The sequence below is a fragment of the Camponotus floridanus genome, unplaced genomic scaffold (genome assembly GCF_003227725.1).
Source record: "Camponotus floridanus strain SB8 unplaced genomic scaffold, Cflo_v7.5 scaffold1, whole genome shotgun sequence".
Taxonomy (NCBI): Eukaryota; Metazoa; Arthropoda; class Insecta; order Hymenoptera; family Formicidae; genus Camponotus; species Camponotus floridanus.
The window spans coordinates 8,990,640-9,015,104 of record NW_020229214.1 but is presented as its reverse complement, the minus strand read 5'-3'; the positions used below and the strand labels follow the sequence as shown (position 1 = coordinate 9,015,104).

Here is a 24,465-nt window from a genome sequence, read left to right as displayed (position 1 = left end):
TAGAAATAATGTAATGCTCAATGTAAATCGCATATATGATTCAACTGTTTTCATTTATTTTTCCGCACCATCTCTTTTAAAGATCAATGATTACTGTCACACAGACAAATAATTTTACAAAATTATGTCGACCAAAATATACACGTGGTAAAGCTTGTACCATTGCATATAGATTAGCGCATTCTTTTTTTGCTTTCATGTGTATGATACGAAAATTTGACGCAGTATTTTAAAGAGGAGAGAGCACTAGCTCTCTCGCGTGTAATCGATAAAAAGTCTCGCGGAAACTGGGCAGCAGATATTGCGAGATCAATCGATGATACATATCAAATATTCGGAGCGGAATTGAGTTTATTATTAATAAAATTTGCTTTTTTTAAATAAAAGTCTCCATATTAATTTAAATGTCACATTAAACTTTTCAGTGTATTTAAATTTTGTTTATCTTGCAAATTATGAAAACTTTTCATTTTTCCTCTGAATTTTATGCAACAGTGTATTTAATGAAAACTATATATTTTTCTCTATCGTTATCATGTCATTTGTCACCGCTATCTGTTTTTATTACGTTTTTATCATTGTGCATAAATCTTCGAGTCATCCTGTAATTTTCTTGATACTTTTACCCATCTTTTACTCATCTATTTTACATGAAAATGTTGAATTGGATTCGAATGTTGCGGAGAATTGTTAAATTATCTGTGATTGATTTTGATATAATGATAGAAGAATTGAAATCGGTTCGGCGAGAGAAAGAATTCTTGAAAGAGACCTCTTGTTTTTCTTCAAATTTCTTTTCCTGTGAGAACAAAAAGCTTCCTGATAGAACTGGTTTGAACAAGCGGTTCGTAGTCGAATGAACCGATTGACCCTTCGACATTACTGACATTTCCGGGCTCGTCCAATTTACAGCCGCGAGACTGCTGCAAATTGCTCCTTCGCCACAGAACTTTCAACATATAGTGCCAGAAAAAAGAGCACGTAGAAAATGCCGGACAATAGCTATCGAGTATTTTTGTTCGCGTATTTTATTTATTTATTTATTTAATTTATTTTTTTTGCAAGCGAGGAAAAGCCCTTTCGTCCCAGCTGACAGTCGATGCCGCCTACGTTTTCCTAGAAATTCAGTTATATAAATGCGCATATATGATTTAAACTGGCACAACAACATATTATACCGTTTCCATGAACGAACGAATGAGATACTGTCATTCGTAAACGCTAAATTGCGAAACACATTTCGCGTTCCATTTAGGGATAATTGCAAGTACGGCGCCAGATTATCGATAAAAGTGCGCTTAACCCGATTATATTGCATAATAGTGTAATTGAGTAAAATTGAATAAAATAACACACTTTATATGAAGAAACGGTAAAATACCGCAGAGATCGAAGACATCCGCAAAAGAGCGAAATGCGATATCTATATTAAATCTATATTAAAAATTGGAAATATATTCTAAATCAATCTTCCTCTTTACCGAGGATATCAGGTCATAGAACACTCAAAAAAATGATCTTGCAACTATAGCAAAAATTTTCTAGGTGCGAAAAATTAACCGAGGCAGATAAACGATTAGCAAATATTGTAATATCGTATATATGTTGCACGTAATCAATCTAAATGACAGAGACAGAATTTATATCTGAGCTATTTGTGAAATTTAGAAAGAAAATTTTTCTGTGGCGTCTATCCATGTTATGATCAATCCATACTTGTTATAAAGTTTGGCTGTAGTACACAGAAAATACTAGCAGCAAGAACAAATGAATATATAATCCTAAATTTTCTAGCAGATATTGCTAGAATGTTACTGCTAGAAATTCTAGCTGTGACAAACGATATTCTATCAGATACAAAAAATAGCGATAAATTTTCGTTGCGACATCTAGAAATCTACCTACATTAGCAAAACATTTTTTTGAGTGAATGTCATTATAAAATTAAAGTCGCAGGACTCTGCTTATATATCAAGAACGTGCCAAACATGACAAACTGTGGACTTGAGGAAGGAATAATGATGCAGTTTACGCGCGAATATGGCATTACAGGGCTTAGCGGTATGGCGGCTTATAATACACTACTATAATAATGTAGATGACGAGAAGGAAAGAACGAGAGCAAGTATTACATTCGCGAAAGCTGCGTTTTAGCACAAAGCTATTATTATTATCTGGACACCGTTAAGTTTCCGCATGGAACAAGAGCGGCGAACAATGGCAACGCGTCTAATTCGGAGAGTACTATCCACATTGGCTAACTATTGTGTATACTTCTCGTGTACATGCAATATATGCACGTATACATATTGTAGGAATATATTCTCCTCTCTTTCTCTTGCTCGATATCGTCGAATGTTTTCAAAGCGAATGTAGTATCGCGAGTTTGAATTGTAAGGCTACTATTGTTCGTAAAAGTTGTACGATCATATTAAGCCGTACTATATTTTACTGTGCATTGTACGTTGTATATCATATGTTACATATTTTACGCGCGATTCCCGATTGTCATAGAATCGCTGGACCAATCTTTCCTATCGCGTATCGAGATCATTTCGTGCGGCATAACTGCGGCTTCATTCGGAAACATTCGTGAAATAATAATGTAAATACTACGGACACGTTCGCTATTTTATTATCGATGAAAATCACGATATCTCTTCGAGTTCCATTTAACGTTTTTATTTTTTATTCAAACGAATGTTATTCGATGTTTGCTGTGTTCGCATATCCAGATAAGTGTCGGAAGAAATGAACGGAAGACGAACAAGTCATTTAGCAATTTTTATTAATGTGCTCTCGGCAAGAGATGTCTCTCTCTCTCTCTTTCTCTTTCTCCCTTCGATATATTTAAATTTAAAATAAAATATGGACGTGCAATCTCCGTCTTTCTTTTTTTCTTTCTCTCTTTTACTCTCCATGTGCGCTCGGCTAAAACTCAGACGAATATATAGATCGAAATGGCTGCAGCATCTGACAACTGCAGTGTCACGTAGGTTCATATATACGTATATATATTCGTTTACATATACATATCTCACATATATACACATATACATATATATATATATATACATACATATATATATATATATATATATATATTATGCATATTTTATATATCTACATGCTTGTCTGATTCACTGGTGCACTGATGTCACATAAATAATAAATAGGGAATTCATCTGCGTATCGCTTTTCTTTCGACACATTAAACATTTCTATGTGCACGCGTACCTCTTTCAACGTTACAAATGAATTGTACATGTATTTTAACGCACTCGACCTATTTATAAGAAATAAAATCTTTTTCACGCGATGGAACGAGGGAGGAAAAAAATTGCCATTTAATCAAACGTTTTCACGCAAGTTGCATCAACTTGTTCTTTGAAGACAAAGCCGTATGAAAAAAAAAAGTATAGACGAATTAAATGAGCGTAGAAACAGTAGTTCGATATCGAAACAAATATCTTGTCTGTCATGTTCGCAATAAATTTTCTATCGAGTTGTAACAAATAAAACATTTTCTCGGAAAAATACGTTTTCTACGTTTTTCTGTCTCGGTAAGATAGAATTAAGCTGCTAAGGCTTTGAATTGTAACCCTGGGACAGAAGGATCCAAAGCCGGATCCTAAAACGAAATGCAGGTTTCAACCGACCGCAATGGTATCTAGAGGCAAAATCTATTTCTAGTGCTTTATACACGTGTATTGGAGAGTATAACTTATTTACAGAAACAGTTTTCTCATTGTGATTTATTAAAAAATATTATATATAAAATTAATAATATAGACAATATAAGTTTTTTTTTTATTTTTTTATTGTAGGATATTTATATTTTTTAAAATATTATATATAAAAATATTATATATAAAATTAATAATATAGACAATATAAGTTTTTTTTTATTTTTTTATTGTAGGATATTTATATTTTTTTATTGTAGGATATTTATAAGAATTTTGTGCTTAAAAGAAATTAGTTTATGAGAAATCTATTTGACTAATGAAAAGAAAATATCATTTATTAAAAGACGGATAATACAACTTTTCATTAATTAAAGTTCATGATCTCTGACGGAGAATTCACGACCGCGTCATCTCCAGCTTTGACTGTAAACAACTTTCGTCCTTTGTCATGCAGTTATGCATTTTCTCTCCTACATGTATGCCAGTGAAACTACAAACCAGAATATGCAGACTATCCATCTCATGGCATTAATTGTCACAACAGATTATCTGGCAAAATTAAATTTCTTTTTTAAATAATAATATAGCTTTGAAATTAAAATGATAAAAATTGAAAAGCTTCTCATAAATTAAATTTATATAAGAAAATAAATTGCTATAAAATGTTTTTATATTCTTTTCATTCAATTTTAAATGGATATTATACTTTGATAGAATTTAAAAATTTTTGTTGTAAAATATTTAATATTGAAAAAGTTAATCATGATAAATGTAGAAACAATATTCTCAAATGTTTAATTTTTATTAATAATAAGAAAGGATTTTGTGATTTCAAATTAATCTAAAAATCTGTCTACTACTAAATTTAATTTTATCTATCAAACTACGCACAATCAAACTATGTACTATCGATTTTGTTTTTTACTTTCTTTTGTATAGCATGTTTCGTCGAATCTGATTAAAATTGCAGTTACAGTAGATTATGTTGTATATTCGTCATCCTGTTTACCACTTTCCTCGGATAAGGCAACCTATCATGTAACTTTTACAATTTCCGATTTCGATTAGCCAGAGTTATCAATGATTTCTGTTCGGAATCGACCTTCGATAAGCTGCGAGACGAAAACAGCCGGAAGCGCTAACATTCGATTACAACACGTAGGTTTTGTCCTGATTAGATATGATCTGATTTTGCCGGTTCACTTGTAACGTGTCGATCGCTGTGGAAGCTTTCCATACACGCATGATTGATCACGGGACGAAAAACGAGAGCATTCCGATCGAATGCCTTTTCGAGCAATAATCTGATATAGCTTTCGGGTACATGATAAGTTCTCCACAACGAAATAAGATATTTATTCAAGCAGGATATTAGAAGATATAAATATTTTATTAATATTTAATTAATATTTTAAATGAAAATATATATTAAATTTTATTTTATATTTTTTAGATATCATAATTAACAATTCGATATGCGATGTGTAATGTTCTAGTATCATTTTTTTTAAATGGCGTATGTTATATATATTCGGAATGCATAAAAAAAGTTTGCTTTTTAAATGACAATACTTTCTGGCATTATAATAAAATACCGCGCTATTGAACATCGGTTTGTAATATTTGTAGTTTTGTTTTATTAAACGAATGATGTCATTATCTATGTGGACAACATAGTAAAAAAAAAATCATCATATTTCTGCATCTTTAACGCATAAAATGTCGTTCAAGCTTATAATATTTTTTTGAATATTTCTTAATAAACCTAATTGAATTAAAGTTGATTTAATTCCATTTTACTTTAAAGTATCATTAATGCTTAAGTTTAAAAATTACAAATTGATAAATAATTTAAATTTTTAAATTCTGAAAGAAGGAAGGAATAAAAATAATCCATCTATTTGTGATTTTGATATCAAAATATATTTACATCAATATTTTTCTTTTAAAATTTCGGTTTGTTTCTAAAATTATAGGTGGACCGGGCGGAGAAGGAAGAAGGGCAGGGAGAGGGTGGTCTGGCGCCGTCTTGCAGCGGTGCTTCCGGTTCGAGGATGGGCCCCGGGCCCGATTCCGGCAGCAGCGCTCCGTCTTCGGTTCCCCAGTCACTGGCTACTTCAAGAGACGACGAGGACGACGAGGACGATGAGAGCAGTGGTAGGCGGTCCAATGGCCACGGAGGATCGAGGTTAGTGATTCCCGACGTGTCCTTGCATGCGATCACTCGCATCGGATTATATCGCGATCTATTTCACTTTTAATATTTCGTCGCGCGAGAGATGGTTTCGCGCAAATGTTTATCATCTTTTCAATCTTCTATTGTAATTTTTTACGAGAAAAATTTCCCTGTCGCGTTTATATATTATCTTGTATATTTCAAAAACTATTAATTCAAAAATTAATAATTATCTTCTCTTTTTACTTTGAATACCGGTTTCGATGTTTGATATGTCAACAGTCAACAATTTTAACTTTATAAACTTATTGAAATATTAAATTGTATTATTATACATTTAAATTGTATTATTATACATTTTTTATGCCATATAATTGTGTATGCGAAAGTTTATGCGGAAAATTGATTTAAATATAAATTTTATTCAATAATTTTACTTTATGGAATTGATTTAATTAATAAATAAAAAATACATAACGTATATTACACAAAGAATTTCAATTATTAATGATTGCATTTAGAATGTAATTAAAACCACGGAAATTTTTCTCGTATTTACTTAGGATGACTTTTATATTCCTCATTCTTCGTGCAATTAATTAATTGCACTTCTAATTTTAGCGCATTGATTAGCTGCATTGATTTAAGTATTTAATGAATAATATTTCCATAATTTGAATATATATTAGCGTATATGGAAAAATTTTGGAAACTGAAACGAGACGTCGGTCTTTTCTACGTGAATCTCGAGAAAAATGACGAAGAGAAATATGTACTGTAAATATTCCGCAAAAGAAATAGGATTACATGGAAATTGAATAACATCAAACCATATAAGATGCTCTTTTATCATTTTCTTCTATTTTTACTTAGGAAAGAATATCGGTCAGTTTCAGTTGACAGAAGTATATTGCATAAAAGATAGTTCATATCTAAAATTTCACATCTTCTCAATACAAATCATGTTATTTCGAATTTACATCGAGATAATTCGCACGAAGTTGAAGAATTCGTTGAATCTCATTTGCTTGATTATTCTTCGAAAATCCTCAAAATTCTGTTACAATCAAGATGATGAAAATAAATCTAACAGTAAAATCCGTAATTATCTCATTCTAGTGTATTCTGTAATTACTTATACCTTGCGCAGGATGAAATAAATGAAATTTTTAAAAAATTTTATTCTTGGCTTAAATTTGCTCATGGTGAGAGTGCTCTAAATATGATAGTGTTTCCACTTACACAATTAATATTTAACATGATATACGCAACTTAAGTAGCAAAATATGATCTCTAAAATATTTAATAGATATATGCTCTTTTTTAAGACTTCGAGGACATAAAGAAATTGTTACAGTTTATAAACGATAAAACCTTGCATATAAAATAACATGGAAGAAAAAGATTAATATTATTTCTCACTTTTAATCTCGATTAATCGAAAGATATAGTATTAATCGATTAATATTATATCTAATCGCTTACATTTTAAAAATTTTTTGAAAATAATGTTATATATAAATCTTTAATAAAATTTATGAATATCTGTTGCTGAAAATTTAGGAATATCGAGAGAATTGATACATTTCCAATCACAAAGCTGCAAATGTACTTTATGTAGCAAAAATCTACATTACATTTTTATAGAAGTTAAATTATTTGAGGAATTTAATAAGTTTTATTGTATTATTCTACGATACAATAATATTATTATGCATCAAAACTGCATAAAATATTGTACATTGTAGATAATCGTAGATAAATCGCGACAAGCACTTCCAATAATGATTTTAAATGATATAACGATTTTAACGAAATGTGAATGCTCGATTAATTATCGAGAAATCACTGTTGTCAAAAAATATGTGGTAATAATTTTCTCTTTAATTATGCTAAATCATATTCATAGTGTAATATCGTGGAATTGACTGGCAAAATACTTTGCGACAAATTACAGTAACTTAAATCGCTTTCAGCTAATAGTAATGTGTCGTCATTATTTGATTTTCACGTTTTGGCAACACACACGTCACATGCATTGGAAATGCATTTTCAATGCGGCGCAATAAATTTCTGACGGAACGATTCGCGATATCGTAATGGATGGGACTTTAATCAAGTGATGATGAATTTGTGAGTGAAAGCCTCTCTCACTCTCGTTTCATTTCAACATTTAAACATAGTGTTTCCCTCGTAACCAGATACACACATACGCGCATATACACACTCACACGTATATCCACACGACGAATGCACTAATTCTCGGTACAAAATGTTTACTATGTACATATGGCGTACTTTACTTTACGCTAACCGAGTGCTTGTCACGAATAATGGCTTTTTACCCCTTAACATGTGCAAGCAGCACGTAATGCAATTATCCACGTGTCTGATATCTGGTAAAAGATATATAAAGAAAATATTTGTAAGATTACAAATAGTGCGAACACACGCACATGTAGAAATTTTAAATTTTAATAATTTCTCAAAGTGCATTCGTGAAAATTTATAATATTATTAAATTTTATTAATTTCTTATAATATTTTTATAAAGTTATATTAATGAATTTATAAAATTTTATAAAATTTTATATTAAATTCTTGTAATATTATTCAAATTATACTCGTTACATCTACGATACAATGCTGTTGTATAAGGATTTATAAAAAATAGTTTTGAGATTTTCAAAAAACTCAGTTTTATTCGCCTTGTAAAAGAAATCGATATTGTAAGAAATATAAAATCTCAAAAATTGCTGTCTATTCTAATTTGATACTTTACATTATATTGCAAGTTATTAGAAGATAAATATTTTATGGTTAACATAAATGATTTTGTTGATTCAAATGAATAGTTTCAATCTTTTGCGGTTTTATCCGTGCATATTGGATCTCATGTTTCAATTTTATTGAATTATACATTCATTTAAATTACTCGTATACTCATGTAATACCTATAACGAAGAACATAGATACATAAACATTTATAAATACATAAACATTTTATTTAACGATTGAAATATATGAATTAAAATGTATAGAGTATGCGTGAAACGCGAATGAATAATGACAGATTAAATCGAAACGGTATAAGCATAAAATTTCCGACTATAGAAAATTGGAATTTCGCAAGAAAGCTCCGCAGATTAACTATACTTATAATATTTTTCATTTTTATTAAAATTATATCTAACAATTTAATTTATCATTTAATTTTATATCTGCTTTACATGGATTATTTGATATCATGAATTATTTTTTATCTGCTTTATATGGATTTTTTGCAAACAACCTTTTCATTTTATTTTTATAATTATATTTACAATTAATAATATTAAAGCAGAATTAAAAATTGGACGTGTATCAAAAGAGCTTAACACGAATCTAAAATCTGTCATAAAAATTCACCATGCTCTTTGCGAAATGTTGAAGCTCTTTTGTTTACTTGCTTCAGCCCGAATTAAAGTTCGCTCCATAAAGTTTAAAAGAGCAAAAGCCAGGTTCTTTTTCTTATACCTTTACTTGTGATCGCGAGGTTTTTTCAAGCTATTGCATAATTCGATGACTGTGCTTTTTCTACTTTGGAGAACATTTATTTCATGGCGAAAGCGATAACGAGAATGATAACCCGATGAAATCTTTCGAATAAGTGAACTCGGAAAAATATTATCTGTCTGGCATGCTGCTATAAATCTACAAATGACGCGAAATAACGTACGATAAATCCTTTTAATTTTGCTTCATTAATCAAGGCAACGAGCGTGAAACAAGATATCGCTTAATAAATCGGGAAAAATCTAAAAACCATGATATTGATCTTAATGCTTTTAGATTGGAAATTTATATTTAATATTTATTTCTATATTAAAAATGTAACAATAATGCCTCTTATTTTCAAAGTCGGAGTGATTTTATAATTGACGATATATTTAAATTTTTTGTCTCAAAGTTTTAAACGATGGACTCGCGCGAAAAGAACGTAAAAATTCGTAAAGAATAAATTAGTGATAAAGTTTAATTTTAACTTTTTTGCATATTATCACTTTAACACAATTGTGTAGTGGAATAAAAGTGGATCAAATGCGAAAAATAAAACGATGATATATCGCGATTTATCGTACGGGATTATCAGAGAAATTTATGATATGATAACCTCTTTCGTAATTCGACGCGCTGACCAAGTTTGCTTAACATCGTTAATGCAACTCTAATAAGATGCCGATGCGGCGTCTCTGCAGCGTGAATTATTACTCTCAGGCCAATTACACCTCTTACGTTCGACGAAGACGACCCGTTTTCGCTTCAATGCAAAAGTTCCCAAGGAAAATTCTTTCCGGTTTGAAATTATGTCTCGGAGCAATATCTTCTTTTCGTAGCACACCGTAATATCGCTCCCAGAAATATCGAACGAGACACAATCGTCTTTATCATAAAAGCTAAATTTTTTGCTGGCTTGGATGAGACATCTTCAGCGAGTAAATTTGCTTTCGATGAGGACGGTATGCAAAAGAACGATATGCTCGAAGCAATATACGATAATAATCAATCTTAATTCAGAAAAATGTAAAATTTTTTAATTTTATTTTCCTCTTTATAACGTGATAAAATATATTTTATTATCGATGTAATTGATCTAATTTCTATTATTGAGATAATGTATAATAATGCATAAAATGTAATATAATTTACGAGTTGTTGACATATTTCTGAAATTATGCAACACAAATAATTTTAATGACTTCATCGAGAGAAATGTTCCTGAAAAAGATGTGGTGTAAAATTTGCATTACATCCCTTGAAACTCCGTTTCACTGCTGCACATATACCGCAATCCAAACTTATTTACTTTTTAATTGAAGCGTTGAGACTGTAACTCGAAAGCATTCGTGCATCTAAAGCAAACTATGTAGCTATCTTACGAATGCCATTCGTGCAATTCCTGTTCGAGAAAACGTGGAGAGCATGCCAATGGTGATTTTTAATCAAACCTTAGATTACGTGATCATCTGTGTACATATGTGTGTGTGCGCGCGCGTATTATACTTTTTACTTTTTATTATAATTGTGGAATTTTATTGGCAGAGACGTATAGCGAGATTTTTCTCAAGATATCTGAGAAAGAATTTTCTTTCTGAGTTTTTCAAGTAATAACTCTTAAACACTTTATCTCACGTTTCATAATTTTGTAATAAATAATGTTACTCTTTTAAATTATTTAAAAATATCACGTATTTTTCTAAAAATTACAGTACTTTTTATTTTAAAATATTAAACTATTATATTTTTAATTTTAAACATTTATATTACTGCCATATAGATATTTTTACCGTAAATTAAAGGAAAATTGGCTTTTATTTTTCTCCTAGTTTTATTTACATTATACGTTCTTTCGTTAATATTTTCTCCTCTTTATTTTAATCCTATAATTTTTTAACGAAGAAGGTTTTTATAGGTTGCATTAAATTTCGAATTAAAAAATTTATTTTATAATATATAATTTTTTTCGTATGTCTATAAATAGGAAAGCAAAATCGTATATCACTTTGTTTTGAAATGAAAGTAACTATTCGGAAGCCGTAAATGTACAATCATTCTTGACTAGTAGTCTTTTACGAGCATCCGGCAAACGTGCCGTATTTGCATAGGAAATTTCTCATTTCCCGACATGTTAAAGGCGAATGTAATAATGTTCATTACTAGCGTCAACGTTTCTTTTAAAAGAGTGCAAGAATATCATATATATCGAGAACCGTTATTTTTAGCTTTTAAAAATATTTTATTTACTTTCTAAGTAACGCGTCATATCCCAATTTACCGATTTTCAACAATTATAGATAAATCATTATTTGAATATAAATGTAATAATTAAAGCGACTCTCTTCGATCATTCAATTTTTTGTTTTTAACAAGTTTCGCGATTACTCATCTTACGAAGATAAAACTGAAAATATTGAAATGTAAATAAATGTTATTTATTTTAATGCCGTTACCTCGATTAAAATACAATATGATCGTGCAGCAAAAGCGAGCAAAGTGAAAATTCAGATCGTTTTATAGTTTTTATATTTTTCCATTACTGAAACAACGTAGAAAGATTTTTATTTTATTTCTTCTCTAGAAATCACAGAAAGAAGTAAACACTTGACAATCAAAACGAGAATCTAGCATAGGATAAAATAACTATCTTGATGTTTTCTTAATGCATTAGACATGGATAAATAGGAATAATATTTTTCGTTTTAAAACTCGATACAATTTTTAAGGAAAATAAACAAAATGAAAATCGTTAAAATAAAAAAAATTGAAGCCAAAAACATTTGTTAAACATATTACCGATATTCAACTTTTCGAAAAAAATACATTTATATTAGAGACAATTCATATTTAATGTTACATACGATACCTTTTAAAAAACATTAAAAAATAATATTCATATTTTTGATTGATTAATTTGCTTTAAAAGCTAATGCAAAAAATTTCACCAAAATACTTCCAAACTTTCTTGCGATCGTACTTAAAACAATGAAAAATTAAATAAGGACAATTAATTTTTGTTTGTTTCAATAATTACATAACTGGACGTAAAAAACTACTTTTTTAAATATAAATTAACCATTAAATGTGGTTTAAAAAAAACGAATACGAGATTGTATGGCATCTCATTAAGTTGATTTTCTTTTTTCAGCTCTGCTCTAGGAATAACGGAGAAATATTGCGATCGAACGCAACTCGTGCATGTAAAACTCGCGTTAGCTTAGATTTGATAGCGGAAAGCAGGTATACAGCCTCATTCGTTTCTAGATTAATTCAAGCGGACAAAGAAGTCTCGCGTGCTTGGTTACAATACAATATAGTAAGCACTCTCCCACAAAGGAGCAATTGGCTGAGAACGTAAGCTGAAAATCAGCCCATATAACTGCAAGCGACTTTAAGTTGTCCGTATAGCGTGTTTCAGAGCATTGGCAATTGCATATGGGAAATCGAGTAGAGCAATCTTTGATTAGATTATTTTACGATTGGATTATTTGCCGACACTTTCCTCTCACGCGATGTGCTCTACAGTAAAGTTTTCGTCGTTAACGAAAATAATTTTAGCAGCGTTAATGAATTATATGAATAAGAATAAAGCGGATAGTTTTAACAGAGAGTAGAAATAATATCGTTACGAATTCCGCGAGAAGGACAAGAGAAAGAAGCGTCTAAGGATTAAATTAAGTAGGTCAGTTATTGTAAAGTAGATAAATAGTTATAAAGTAAGTAACAGAGTTTCTCTATTCAAAGGACTGTAGGATTTCGAATTGATTTCTCGTCGAATGTATTATATATATTCTTTTTGAGGTATTTAATTAAAAATTATTTTGCTTGAATTTCTTGAACACAGTGCCAAAATTTTAGTCGTTTCCAAACATTTTAAAAGCCTTTTATACATGCAAAATAATATTATTGATCTGAACATATTGTAATGCAAATTTAAAAGGATGACATTAAGATGCTCGAAAGAAATAGATATGATGATGCGGTGACGATCCTTTCTTTGCTTCGTGCGAATTATTTTTTTGAATACATTCTATATCTAATAATGATCATGATACCTCTGCCCATTATTCTTTTCATCATTACACAGTAGAAGAAATTGAGAGAATGTCGGCGAGCACGAAGTGAAAAATCTGATGCAAAGTATATATCTTGCATTTGATTGACGGAGGGGAAGATTGAATGAATTTTATGATATTCGTTCCAGGATGATTAATGTATATTACATGTTAAATTTAAATTCAAATTAATTGTTTTAAGTTTTTGTGGAAAGAAAGATGGATCCGAGAGAGATTATATCACTACGACTTTAGCAAAGTTTTATATTAATAGGCAATGGTGACGGTAGCATATAATCGCTACATTTAACGCGGATAACAAGGATCGTGCTTATGTAGCGTCATATACTTATCGCAAGTTTGTTCTTTCAGCTACGATATTAAATTACGAATTGAAATTTTCGTCGCGCGCGACATAATCGGAGAACAGGGCGCGCTAACTAATTTCCAAGTCGAAGTTTTGCATCCGACAGAACATCTTCGCTTCGCTGCTCGCTGTCTGTTTCGCGAGAGTGCCTCGTACCCTTTTTTCTTTTCCTTCTTCTCTATTGTGCAATGACTTTTCGGTGCATGCAGTGCATCGCGAACGAGGCAGGGTATAATCAGCAAGTTCCGATTTTATTCATTCAGTAGGGATCCAGGTTGGACTTTCCCAGTCAGATTTCCAGTAGACAGCTTTTCGTATTCCCAGGATGCCACGCTTTTCATTCTCACGAAAACGGCGACGAGACGGGCGGCGAATCCGCCGCGGTCGTAATCCCATAAAGCGCAAAGTGCACTCGGCAAACTGTCGCGTTTATCGACTTTACGCGCCGCGGCAATTAACGTCGCGATGTACCGTGGCGCCAAATCTTTATCGTCGAAGCGATTTTTTTCACGGGGGTGGAAGAGAGCGGGTAAATAAATTTAGCGTCACGTCGCGTCGCACAGTCGGCAGAGTTTTCAGCGAATGACTCGTTTTTCACAATGCGATATGGAGATGGACAGACGGACATGAGGAGAGGGAAGGATGAAGGATTGTCTGATTGAACTTGCGTAAGGGGACATGAGATTGACTCGGAGAGAGAAAGGAGACATGAGTGATGAAACCTATTCACCCATTCAATGAAATACGTTACAGGCTATAACTGTATTTGCGTCGCTTTCGAGTGAGATCGTTTCGCAGAGTGAATGAGCAAAGCTTTTTTTTGCAGGACTGCTGTTAGTCGCGTAGACCTCCCGACCGGTCTACCATGGGATGTTATCAATTATAGTTTGACATTTTTGTTAATACGAGAATAAGTCGTGTTGTACCAAAGAATTAATTATTGAGAAAAATACGTAGATATATAATTCTCTATTTATTGTTAGATTTTATCAGTATACATTTTATAAATAAAAATTCATATATAATAAAATATTCATCTATTTAAAAAGACTTTATTTAATTTTAAACAAATCTTAAAAGAATTTGAATTCAAAGATTAGTTGGAGTTTTCCATCTTTTTACTATGCGCATTAAAAGTCATGTAACTAGTAATTTTTTAAACTTACTTTCAAAGTAATATCGATAATATATATACACATTTGAGAAAGAAAATGCACTCTAGCAGCCGAGCAGATCGTAAAGAAATCGCATCAATGTTAAATGAAACCATCTTACCCGAAGAGAATGTCACCCACCCACTCATATACAGGATGTCCCATTTTAAATAATACGCTCAAATATTTTCGAAACGGTGCGTTAAATAAAAATATGTTTCAAACAAAAGTTGTATGGCTTGAAGGGGGCCATCAGACGGTGGCACTGATTTGACTTTAGAGAGTCATTTGAAGGTCACGTAAAGATCACCGCCAATTTCTTAAGTGACTTCCTATTTTTTGCATATTCTTGTAGCTTATTTCGAGGGGGCTTTCCAAAACACTATAATAAAGTATTTCTTCATTGAGTACTTTTCGAGTTATAAGACAAAATAATTTCTTAATTTTACATAAACCATAAAATATCTAGTAAAATATTCATTTTTCGATTATCTTATCTTAATACTTTTATGTACAAAAAAATGAGAGGAATCAATTGGTGTAAAGAAAAAACATAGTTGTTTTTAGGAAAAAATATGTAATTTACAATTAACTATTACATTTTTTTTTTAAAACAACTATGTTTTTTCTTTACACTAATTGATTCCTCTCATTATTTTGTACAAGTATTAAGGTAAGATAATCGAAAAATGAATATTTTACTAAATATTATATGGTTAATGTAAAATTAAGAAATGATTTCAAGCCTCATAACTCGGAAAGTACTTAATGAAAACTAATTTAATTATAGTGTTTTGGAAAACTCTCGAGATAAACTACAAGAATAAATAATAAAAAATAGGGGGTTCTGTTAAAAAAATTGAAGGTGATCTTCACATGACCTTCAAACGACTCTCCAGGGTCAAATCATTGCCATCGTCTGATGGCCCCCTTCAAGCCATACAACTTTTGTTTGAAACATTTTTTTCTTTAACTCACCGTTTTGGAGATATTTGAACGTATTATTTAAAATGGGACACTCTGTATAACCCATCCTAGAATGAGTATGCTTGTGAAGGACTGAAAGATTACGCGAGAAGGAATATATGAATGGTAGTGAAAAAGAATACATGAAAATGTGAATATTTGGGAATAAGAGAGAGAGCGAAAAAGAGGTGAGAGAGAGAGAGAGAGAGAGAGAGAGAGAGACTGAGAGAGAGAGAGAGAGAGAGAGAGAGAGAGAGAGAGGCAACCCGTGTGGGTTCTCTGTCTTCTTCGCAGATCATCGGAGATCTATCGTCAACGACACAGTATTTCGAGCCACCGACGAGCCTTCGCGACTAAGGCAGCTGGTGCAGGAGTAGCCGCTACCTCGACGACCTCGGAATCGATGGAGAGCTACGTCGTCGACGCCGAGATTCCCGCAGCAGCCAGGAGGCCCCGTAGCACGAGGGGTTCGCAAAAATGGAGTAACGTACGCGCGGTCATGGCGTTATATTCCTCTCTACGCAAAATTAAGAGGTATTCCCGCCATTAATCGATATGGACGGTGACCTCTAGCACTGTCATCCGCACACAGAAACATCCTTGTATACTCTTATAGACTATCTTTCGGATCGTGTTGGGAACTTGGCATCATGACTTGAATTCAATTTTGTAATTATCTTCTCTCCCTCGTATACTTTTTGGAAACTTTGTTTTCAAAGGCGTTATGCGTTTGATTCAGTTCTTTATTTTTAAATACATTAATTATTATTTTAATAAAATAATTTGAATAATTAAATCAATAAGTAATAGAAATGAGACTCTAAAAAAAGAAATTTTGTTCGATTAATTTTTGCCTGTGACTTTGATATGAATGAATGATAATGAATTATAAAATAAATAAAATCTTAACAGATTATATTTTAAATTTTTTTACGTCACATTTAATAAAAATAAAAGAATACGAAAAAGCTTGAATTTCAAAAATTAACTTTCACATAGTCTCGAAAAAAGAAAAAAAAGTCTCGGAAATCTCGACAGTGTCGGAAAATATTGAAGATCTTGCAGCGCGTGTGTTTGCATCTTGTCAATTATTCATTTCGTGTATACGACAGGTTTCCGAATATAATCGAATATTCCGTTTCGATTTTAGGTTTTCGAAACTAGGAATTTTAAAACTGTTTCATGGATTTCAAATAACAATGTGAATTATTCAAAAACGTTTCTTGCTGTGCGCTCGCACACGAAGCAATTTTAATCTGATATTGTTCCCATCACTATCCACACGTTGCCACGATTGTTCGCGATGTAAAACGAAAGAACGTAAAATTTACGAGACTTTCGCTAAATAAATGTACGTACTGCAATAAACTTTATATGGAAAAGTGTCGCTGTATTAAACTCAAAGCCTTGGTTTACGTATAAACTTATCGAGCTCTCTACCCTTTATTATTCCGCCAGTTCTATCTTTGCAGCCCGAAAAAGTATTCACATTTATGACAAAATCCAGTTAGGTAAATTTAATGATAAAATAACAAATTTAATAAAATATAGAAATATAAAGAATATTTTTCTAAAAACATTTATTATATAAATATTCGTTATATGTTATAAATATATATTATTTTCATGATCAAATAAAATGATGCATACGATAATTTATGTAAATAATATTTTTATATACAACTTTGGATCATCTTTATCGATGGTCAATTTACAAATTCCTAACTCAAAATTAAATGTCATGAAGTATACTCAAGTGTATTAACGTTACAAAGTATAGGAACATATTAAGAGTCTCGAATGTCGACCCGATCGTTTTATGTCGCGGACGTCACATTGCATTCAACATAAAATCGCACGAAAGTACTGGCTACTCGCTCGTCACTCTATCCTGTCGCCACTCTATACTACTTTACACTTTATCTCAGATTACTGTACGACTCGTGGTCTCTACTTTGTATTAGATAATAGAACTGATAGAATGACCGTCCCTTTATTCTCCGCCCTCAAATATATCTTTAAGCTCGCAAACATTTAGATTAAATTTACGAATGATCGATTATTTTCTTCAGCGTCAAGCGATCATTTATTAATCGATATCGACGGTTCGTTTTGTTCGCGATCGACAAAGACATTTTATGCATACTTTTATTTGTGGATAATGAAGCGCCGGTATTATGCAAAATTTCTAACAACGATAAATCATTGATATTGAAATCGCTTAAATGAGTAGACATCGGCGATATATTGCATCCGACAATGAAATGGAATATCGCTTATAGCGTTTAAAGAACAGAGTTCATAAATTCTGCCCTTTCATGTCGTACTCGAAAATGATATGCTTGTATATTGATAACGTGGATCGTTTTCTGCCTTGCTCTATATCGGTACGATCCGATTCACTGAAAAGTGCGATACATTTCAACGTAAAAGCGATTGATCTCAAATTAATTTCACCAATGAGATATTTCTTTGTTGGCGTTGATAGAGATCCGTATTTTCTCGGCAACCGTTTTGCACAGATATCAATTCTCGTCCATCATCCACATCTCAAAATTTTCAAATGTTTCAAATTTTATTATTTTATTTCTTTTAGAAAAATATTATCGGTTAAATATTATAAAAATTATTTATCTACTATTAAAGCATGAGACCTTAATACGATTTGCAAAAGTTACTACTGACAATGAGATCTTTCTTGTACTGACAGAGTTGAATCTTAAATGGGAAGATTGCTTTAAGCGAGCAATAATTTTGCTCTTTAAAACTCAAAATAATTGCAATTAATTGATAAAACACATTTGTTGACAAGTGATTAATATTGAAAGTGATATTTTTTAATAAGAATAAAAAATATACATAATAACGCTAAAAAAAAGAAATATAAAAATTTAAAAGAAATCAATCTCTCCATTTATAATGTTCCATAAGCAGCAACACATACATCTTTCCAACAGTACATGGGTGTTACATTAACGATTCAAGAATGCGTAGTAGCATAATGACGACTTTTAGTTATTGTCTCTGTTTAACGTATGCAATTTTGCAATGTTACTGTCTCTGTCTGTTTGTCTATCTATCTGTCTGTCTGTCTGTCTGTCTGTCTGTATGTCTGTCTGTCTGTCTGTCTGTCTGTCTGCCTCCTATCCATCTGATACTCTAGCTAATTGATCTCATCTCGATTCTCGCTCGATTTCTTTTCTCAAGCAAGAATCACCTATCTTACAAATCTTACAATTAGAATTTAGAGAAGATACGACACGCGGTATATACTTCTTCCATCTCTTTCTGAAAGAAATGAGAATGACGTGTTTCTTCCGTTTCGCATACATTAGGTTGGAACGAATGGAACGAATAGTATATGCGTGTATCTATATATCTCCGTATGTGTTTGTGCAAGATATATAAATCATAGCGAGGACTGCGGAACGAGGTGCCTTGTGATGTACCGTATATACAATATAGCGAATCCTGTGCAATTTTTGCGTGACATCGCGCGACAAAACTCATGCATGCGTGGTTTCGCAAGAAACTCGCGGCGTTATTCAGTCACGCGGAATCCCGATTACAAAATATGTGTGTGTGTGTGTGTGTGTGTGCGTGCGTGCGTGTGTGGATGCGCGAATATGTCAATTATATTTCTTTCAGGAAAATATACGTACATGCGAAGGCACGAAACGTACCTCGAATATCGAAACGTATTGCAAATCGTCAAAGGAACTCTAATTAATTGTGTCTATTACTGCAAACAATTTGTAATGTATAATATATAGATTGATTTGATTTTTACAGAACATTTATCGACATATTTATCGTTCTTTTTTAAACGTGTCACGATTGATTCGTTTGCACGAGATTTGAAATATCCTCAGAAAATGTAATAAATTAAACAGAGCATACATGTATTTTGCTTTTATTATATCCACATGTCAAATTTATATGCAGTTAAATTGAAACTCTCGTGTTTTTAGTTTTTCGCAAAAAATATGTATATAGCATTTAATTATTAAATGATACGAGATATTTTTACTTTTCTTTTATTCGAGAAAATGATAAAAGGAGAAATATAAGATTGAGGAATAATAGTAATTGCGCGAGGAGATACTTTAAAGAAAGAATATAATTAACAAGAAATTAATATGTACGTTATAATTTCAGAATATTCAAATTTTTATCTACAAAGTGTCGGAAATGAGATTTGCAACGATTACTTTTGCAATTTTATTCAGGCACTTTTCTGCGAATTTTCTAAGAGTTTGAAAAATTTCTGGTAATAATAATGAAAATAGTATAAAAATTATATTTGGTTGTGTCGCGTTCGGAAAGAGATGCAATGTCAACAGTAAAATATTGACCTCTGCGTTGATCTACTTCCTTTTACGCGCGATGATAAACGATTTTACCCGTTAGTACTTTCATAAATCCGACACGCGTTATTGGAGCAGATTGTTTCCGACCGGATAAATCAGTCTTTAAAGTACGTACTCGGTTCCTATGAGGATACCCATATATCACGCGGTTCACTTAATACACGTAGATACACGAGACGGCGATTATTTATAGAGCGCGACAATCCATACTTATCGGTTTCTTCTTTTTCGCGACGAACGGACAGCAGAAAAATAGAATTTGTCACGAAATGAGATCTCTCTATACCGTAGGAAAAATATCTACGAGAACATTTGTATCGCGTATTATTACATGGTCGAGGATCTCTTTATCGTATTCGAACTTGATCATTTCACATGTAGCGCCATCCGATAATTTTTCTAGGTCAATGCATACGATTAAATCTAATAAAGAGTAACGTGTGATATAAATTTGCATATAAAAAAATACATTGCATTGATATTTGAACGATGCACAAGTTTTTTTTTTCAGTTGAATGATTTTATTAAGTTTCTTCTCGAGATATTATATAGGAAACATTACAATCTTTTTTTCGTGAATCTTACGAGAAAATGTATATTATTCTACGTGTCGCTCCAGAAAATATATATTAAACGAAGTGACACGACGTCAAATATTCCAATATCGTGAAAGCTTACATCTATGCAATATCCTCGAAACTGTTTTATTTTCGCCAAGGATTTTCCGAGCTTCGATATTTGCCTACTGCAGTTGACGCATTCAGACAAATTTTTTTAACCCGACACATACGGCGGAATTAATGTTTTTATTACGACCACCAGAGTTAAGATGACTTTAACTGGCAGTCGTAACATTTTCCTTTGTATTTTTATTTAACGACTGCTTTTATGCGCGGTTTATGAGGTGTGCACTTTGTCTTCTATCAAGCTGACATACGCAAATTTCATCTTGTTATTATTCATACAAAATTATACGAGCAACGAATCTCGCACAAATATTTGCGTATTTATATATTTTTCTCACCTGCAAGTGTTTTACATTCAATCTCGATACGCAGAGAAGCTGATTCTTTTTCTAAGCGCCTCCGAAAGATTCACGCTCCGCTTCCGCTTTCGTCCTTGACTGGCGACCGTTTCTCTTTCTGCTCGCAGAACGAAGAGCAATCAACGGTGGATGAAACTACGAACGACGGTGCAGCTGTCCTCGGCGATCTCGACGATCCAGAAGAAACCGCCGCTAAAACGTGAGGATTCGTTTCTAAAACGATTCTCCACCAGGCAGATACCGGAGAGCCAGGAGACTCTGGACACCGGCGAGGGCGAGGGGGACGCGAACGACGACAGAGAGGCGGGTCGACGTCGCAGACGACCCCGTAGACCTCAGAAACCGCCCAAGACCGTGGTCAACCCCGACGAAAACTTCTACTACTACTGGCTGATGCTATTGTCGGCCTGCGTCCTCTACAACCTCTGGACGTTGATCGTCCGTCAGAGCTTGCCCGAGTTGCAGGCGTTGGCACCTGCCGCCTGGCTCGCCTGCGACGGCTTCACCGACCTCGTGTTCTTCTCGGACGTGGTGGTGCAGTTTCGGACCGGTTACCTCGAGCAGGGCTTGATGGTCTACAATAGCAAAAAACTAGCCGGTCACTACCTCAAGTCCAAGTCCTTCATTCTCGATCTGCTGGCGCTCCTGCCGCTCGACGTCCTGCAGTTTAATCTCGGCAGCAACCCGATGCTGAGGTTCCCCAGGTTCCTGAAGATCTACCGAGTGTACAATTACTACTACATGGTGGAGTCGCGCACGGTTTATCCGAATCTCTGGCGCGTGCTGAATCTCATTCACATACTGCTCATCCTGGCGCACTGGTTTGGCTGCTTTTACTACCTACTAAGCGAGGCCGAGAGATTCCAAGGTGACTGGGTGTATCCTCACCGGCCCGGCGAGTATGCCACCCTGACCAGGAAGTACCTCGGATCCCTCTACTGGTCCACCCTGACGCTGACCACCATCGGTGACCTGCCCACGCCGGAGACCAACGCCGAGTGAGTGATATAATCTCTAAACGAAATCGTACACACACCACTTGCGTTCCCTGCTCCTTTCGTTTTTCTTTTATCGCACCGCGTATCTCACGTCGCCCGACCTCGTCTCGACGAGACTTGAGAGAGAATGGAACGTCGGCATGTTTTTTGCGTGCGTATCTTCCGAGTTTTCGTTTGTCCTCGGATTGGAAATATCGATGAGGAAAGATCAATATATCTATTAAATTCCATTGACAAAATAGAACAAGAAAAAATAATAATTTACAATACACTTAATATAAATAATGCATATAATCTTGAATATGAAAAATGATGAATATTTAAAGAGAGAAAAGTCTCTCGCGGGAGGGCTACTTATCTTGACAAAATTATTGATCGTATAAAGAATTACTTTATATAATGTTACGAAGTTGCAATAACATAGTTTCGCTGAAAAAATTCTTTTCATTAAAATTATTCGCAAATTTTACATACCGTAAATTGTGCAACTTTTTTGAACGTTGCATTATTTCTCGAACGATGCGATCAAACCTGTTATCTCAGACATTCCAGCCGAAGCTTTAATTAATTGTCTTATTCGAAAGCTTGAGAGAGTTAATCAAATTTAGATTTTTCTTATATTTGAGAAATTGAGTTTTTCCAAAATTCGTCAGAAAGTAAATTATTGAATCTTAGATATTTCTATTTTCCCTTGCTTTTTTTATTTATATTTATATGAAAGTTTTAAAGCAACGATCTCATTTTTCAAAAGACTTGAAGGAATAAATCAAAGTTTGATTTTCTCGTTTATTATCAATTTTCCAAGGCTTTTTCAAAGTAGATGAACCGAAAGGCTTTTTCAAAGTAGATGAACTGAAAGGCTTTTACATTCTGCGGCGTATCGAGATTTCCGAGATTTTGATCGATCGAAAAATCACATATCGGGACTCAAGGTTAACTTGCATTCACATCGAACATTTACGGCGCCTTAAAAGTCAATAGCTCCTTCGGGCTATGATATGGATCAACAGGTAGCTAGTGCATAATCTTATTTACCTTGCAACATTCGTCTTTGGATTTACACATCTCGGAATCTATCACGAGTCATTCACGCGCTTAGAAGCTTGTGTATGTAAAAGAGTTGATAGAAGCAAATTCACGAGCGAATTTTTCACATAAAGATACGGAAGAAAATTCAAAAAAAAATCCGGAGAAAAACGTTCAAAAATGATCATTGATATTAAATTGCAATTGAAAGACGTTCGATGAAAATATATTAGATAATGCCTGATGTTATACGTTCCATATATTCGAGTAAAAAAAAGTATCGATGTTAATATCCATTCTCGAGATTTCACACAATATTTGCGTGAATTTTTTTCTAGATCGACGAACAGCAGACATATATTTAATATCCGATTTCAATAAATGTCGTGAACCGATTCCATAAATATTTCGATATCGGCGAGAAGCACGAGAGCACGTAACATTTGAACATTGTTAGTTTGAAAATTATGTTTGTTTCTCATTTCCAGTTACCCATAGGTTTGCTTGTATTTTCGGAAGCGCATTATGTATTGCGGAAGGTATATTATTACTGCAATGTGTCTCGTAACAACATGCGTCGCTAAAACAAAATGAATGCAGCAGAATCACTCTTCGCATACGCGGTTTCAAATTCCCGGGGTGTCCTATTTTAATGCAAATAAAGTTATGTAAATATACGACCGTCGTTGTACAATCATTCGTTACGTAATAATAGTTGGCGACATTATTAATTCCCTGGATATAAATCTGTAAAATTAACGATAAAACTATTTCAGGGGAGAATTATTATTATAATATAATTATGTATCTAAAATTAATGTATGTTAAATTCGAGAATTGATTTTGCGTTTCAATTCCACTGTTATACAGTAAAAAGTATTCGAAGTACTATTCTATTACGGATTATTACGGAGACACATTTGCAGAGGTAATCGATAAAACATGCAAATTTCTCGGAAATTTTTCGTTTTCTAGGTGTTGGAATCTGTGCGAACGGTGCGCTCGCGAATATTATGCAATCTATAAATTACAGGATCGATATTCGGGCATCGAGTTTTAGCATCGTAGAATTTCAAATGATG

The 24,465-nt window shown here is 32.9% G+C and overlaps 1 protein-coding gene across 3 annotated transcripts in view; it reads left to right on the top strand.

Moving 5' to 3' along the window:
• Positions 1–24,465, top strand: part of LOC105251466 — a 113,324-nt gene that overhangs the window by 57,288 nt on the left and 31,571 nt on the right. For all 3 annotated transcript variants that reach the window (XM_025408334.1, XM_025408343.1, XM_025408340.1), the window contains exons 3-5: positions 5,666–5,877; positions 16,239–16,478; positions 21,467–22,357. In XM_025408334.1, coding sequence (XP_025264119.1) covers positions 5,666–5,877; positions 16,239–16,478; positions 21,467–22,357 — 1,343 coding nt within the window. The remainder of the gene's footprint in view (positions 1–5,665; positions 5,878–16,238; positions 16,479–21,466; positions 22,358–24,465) is intronic.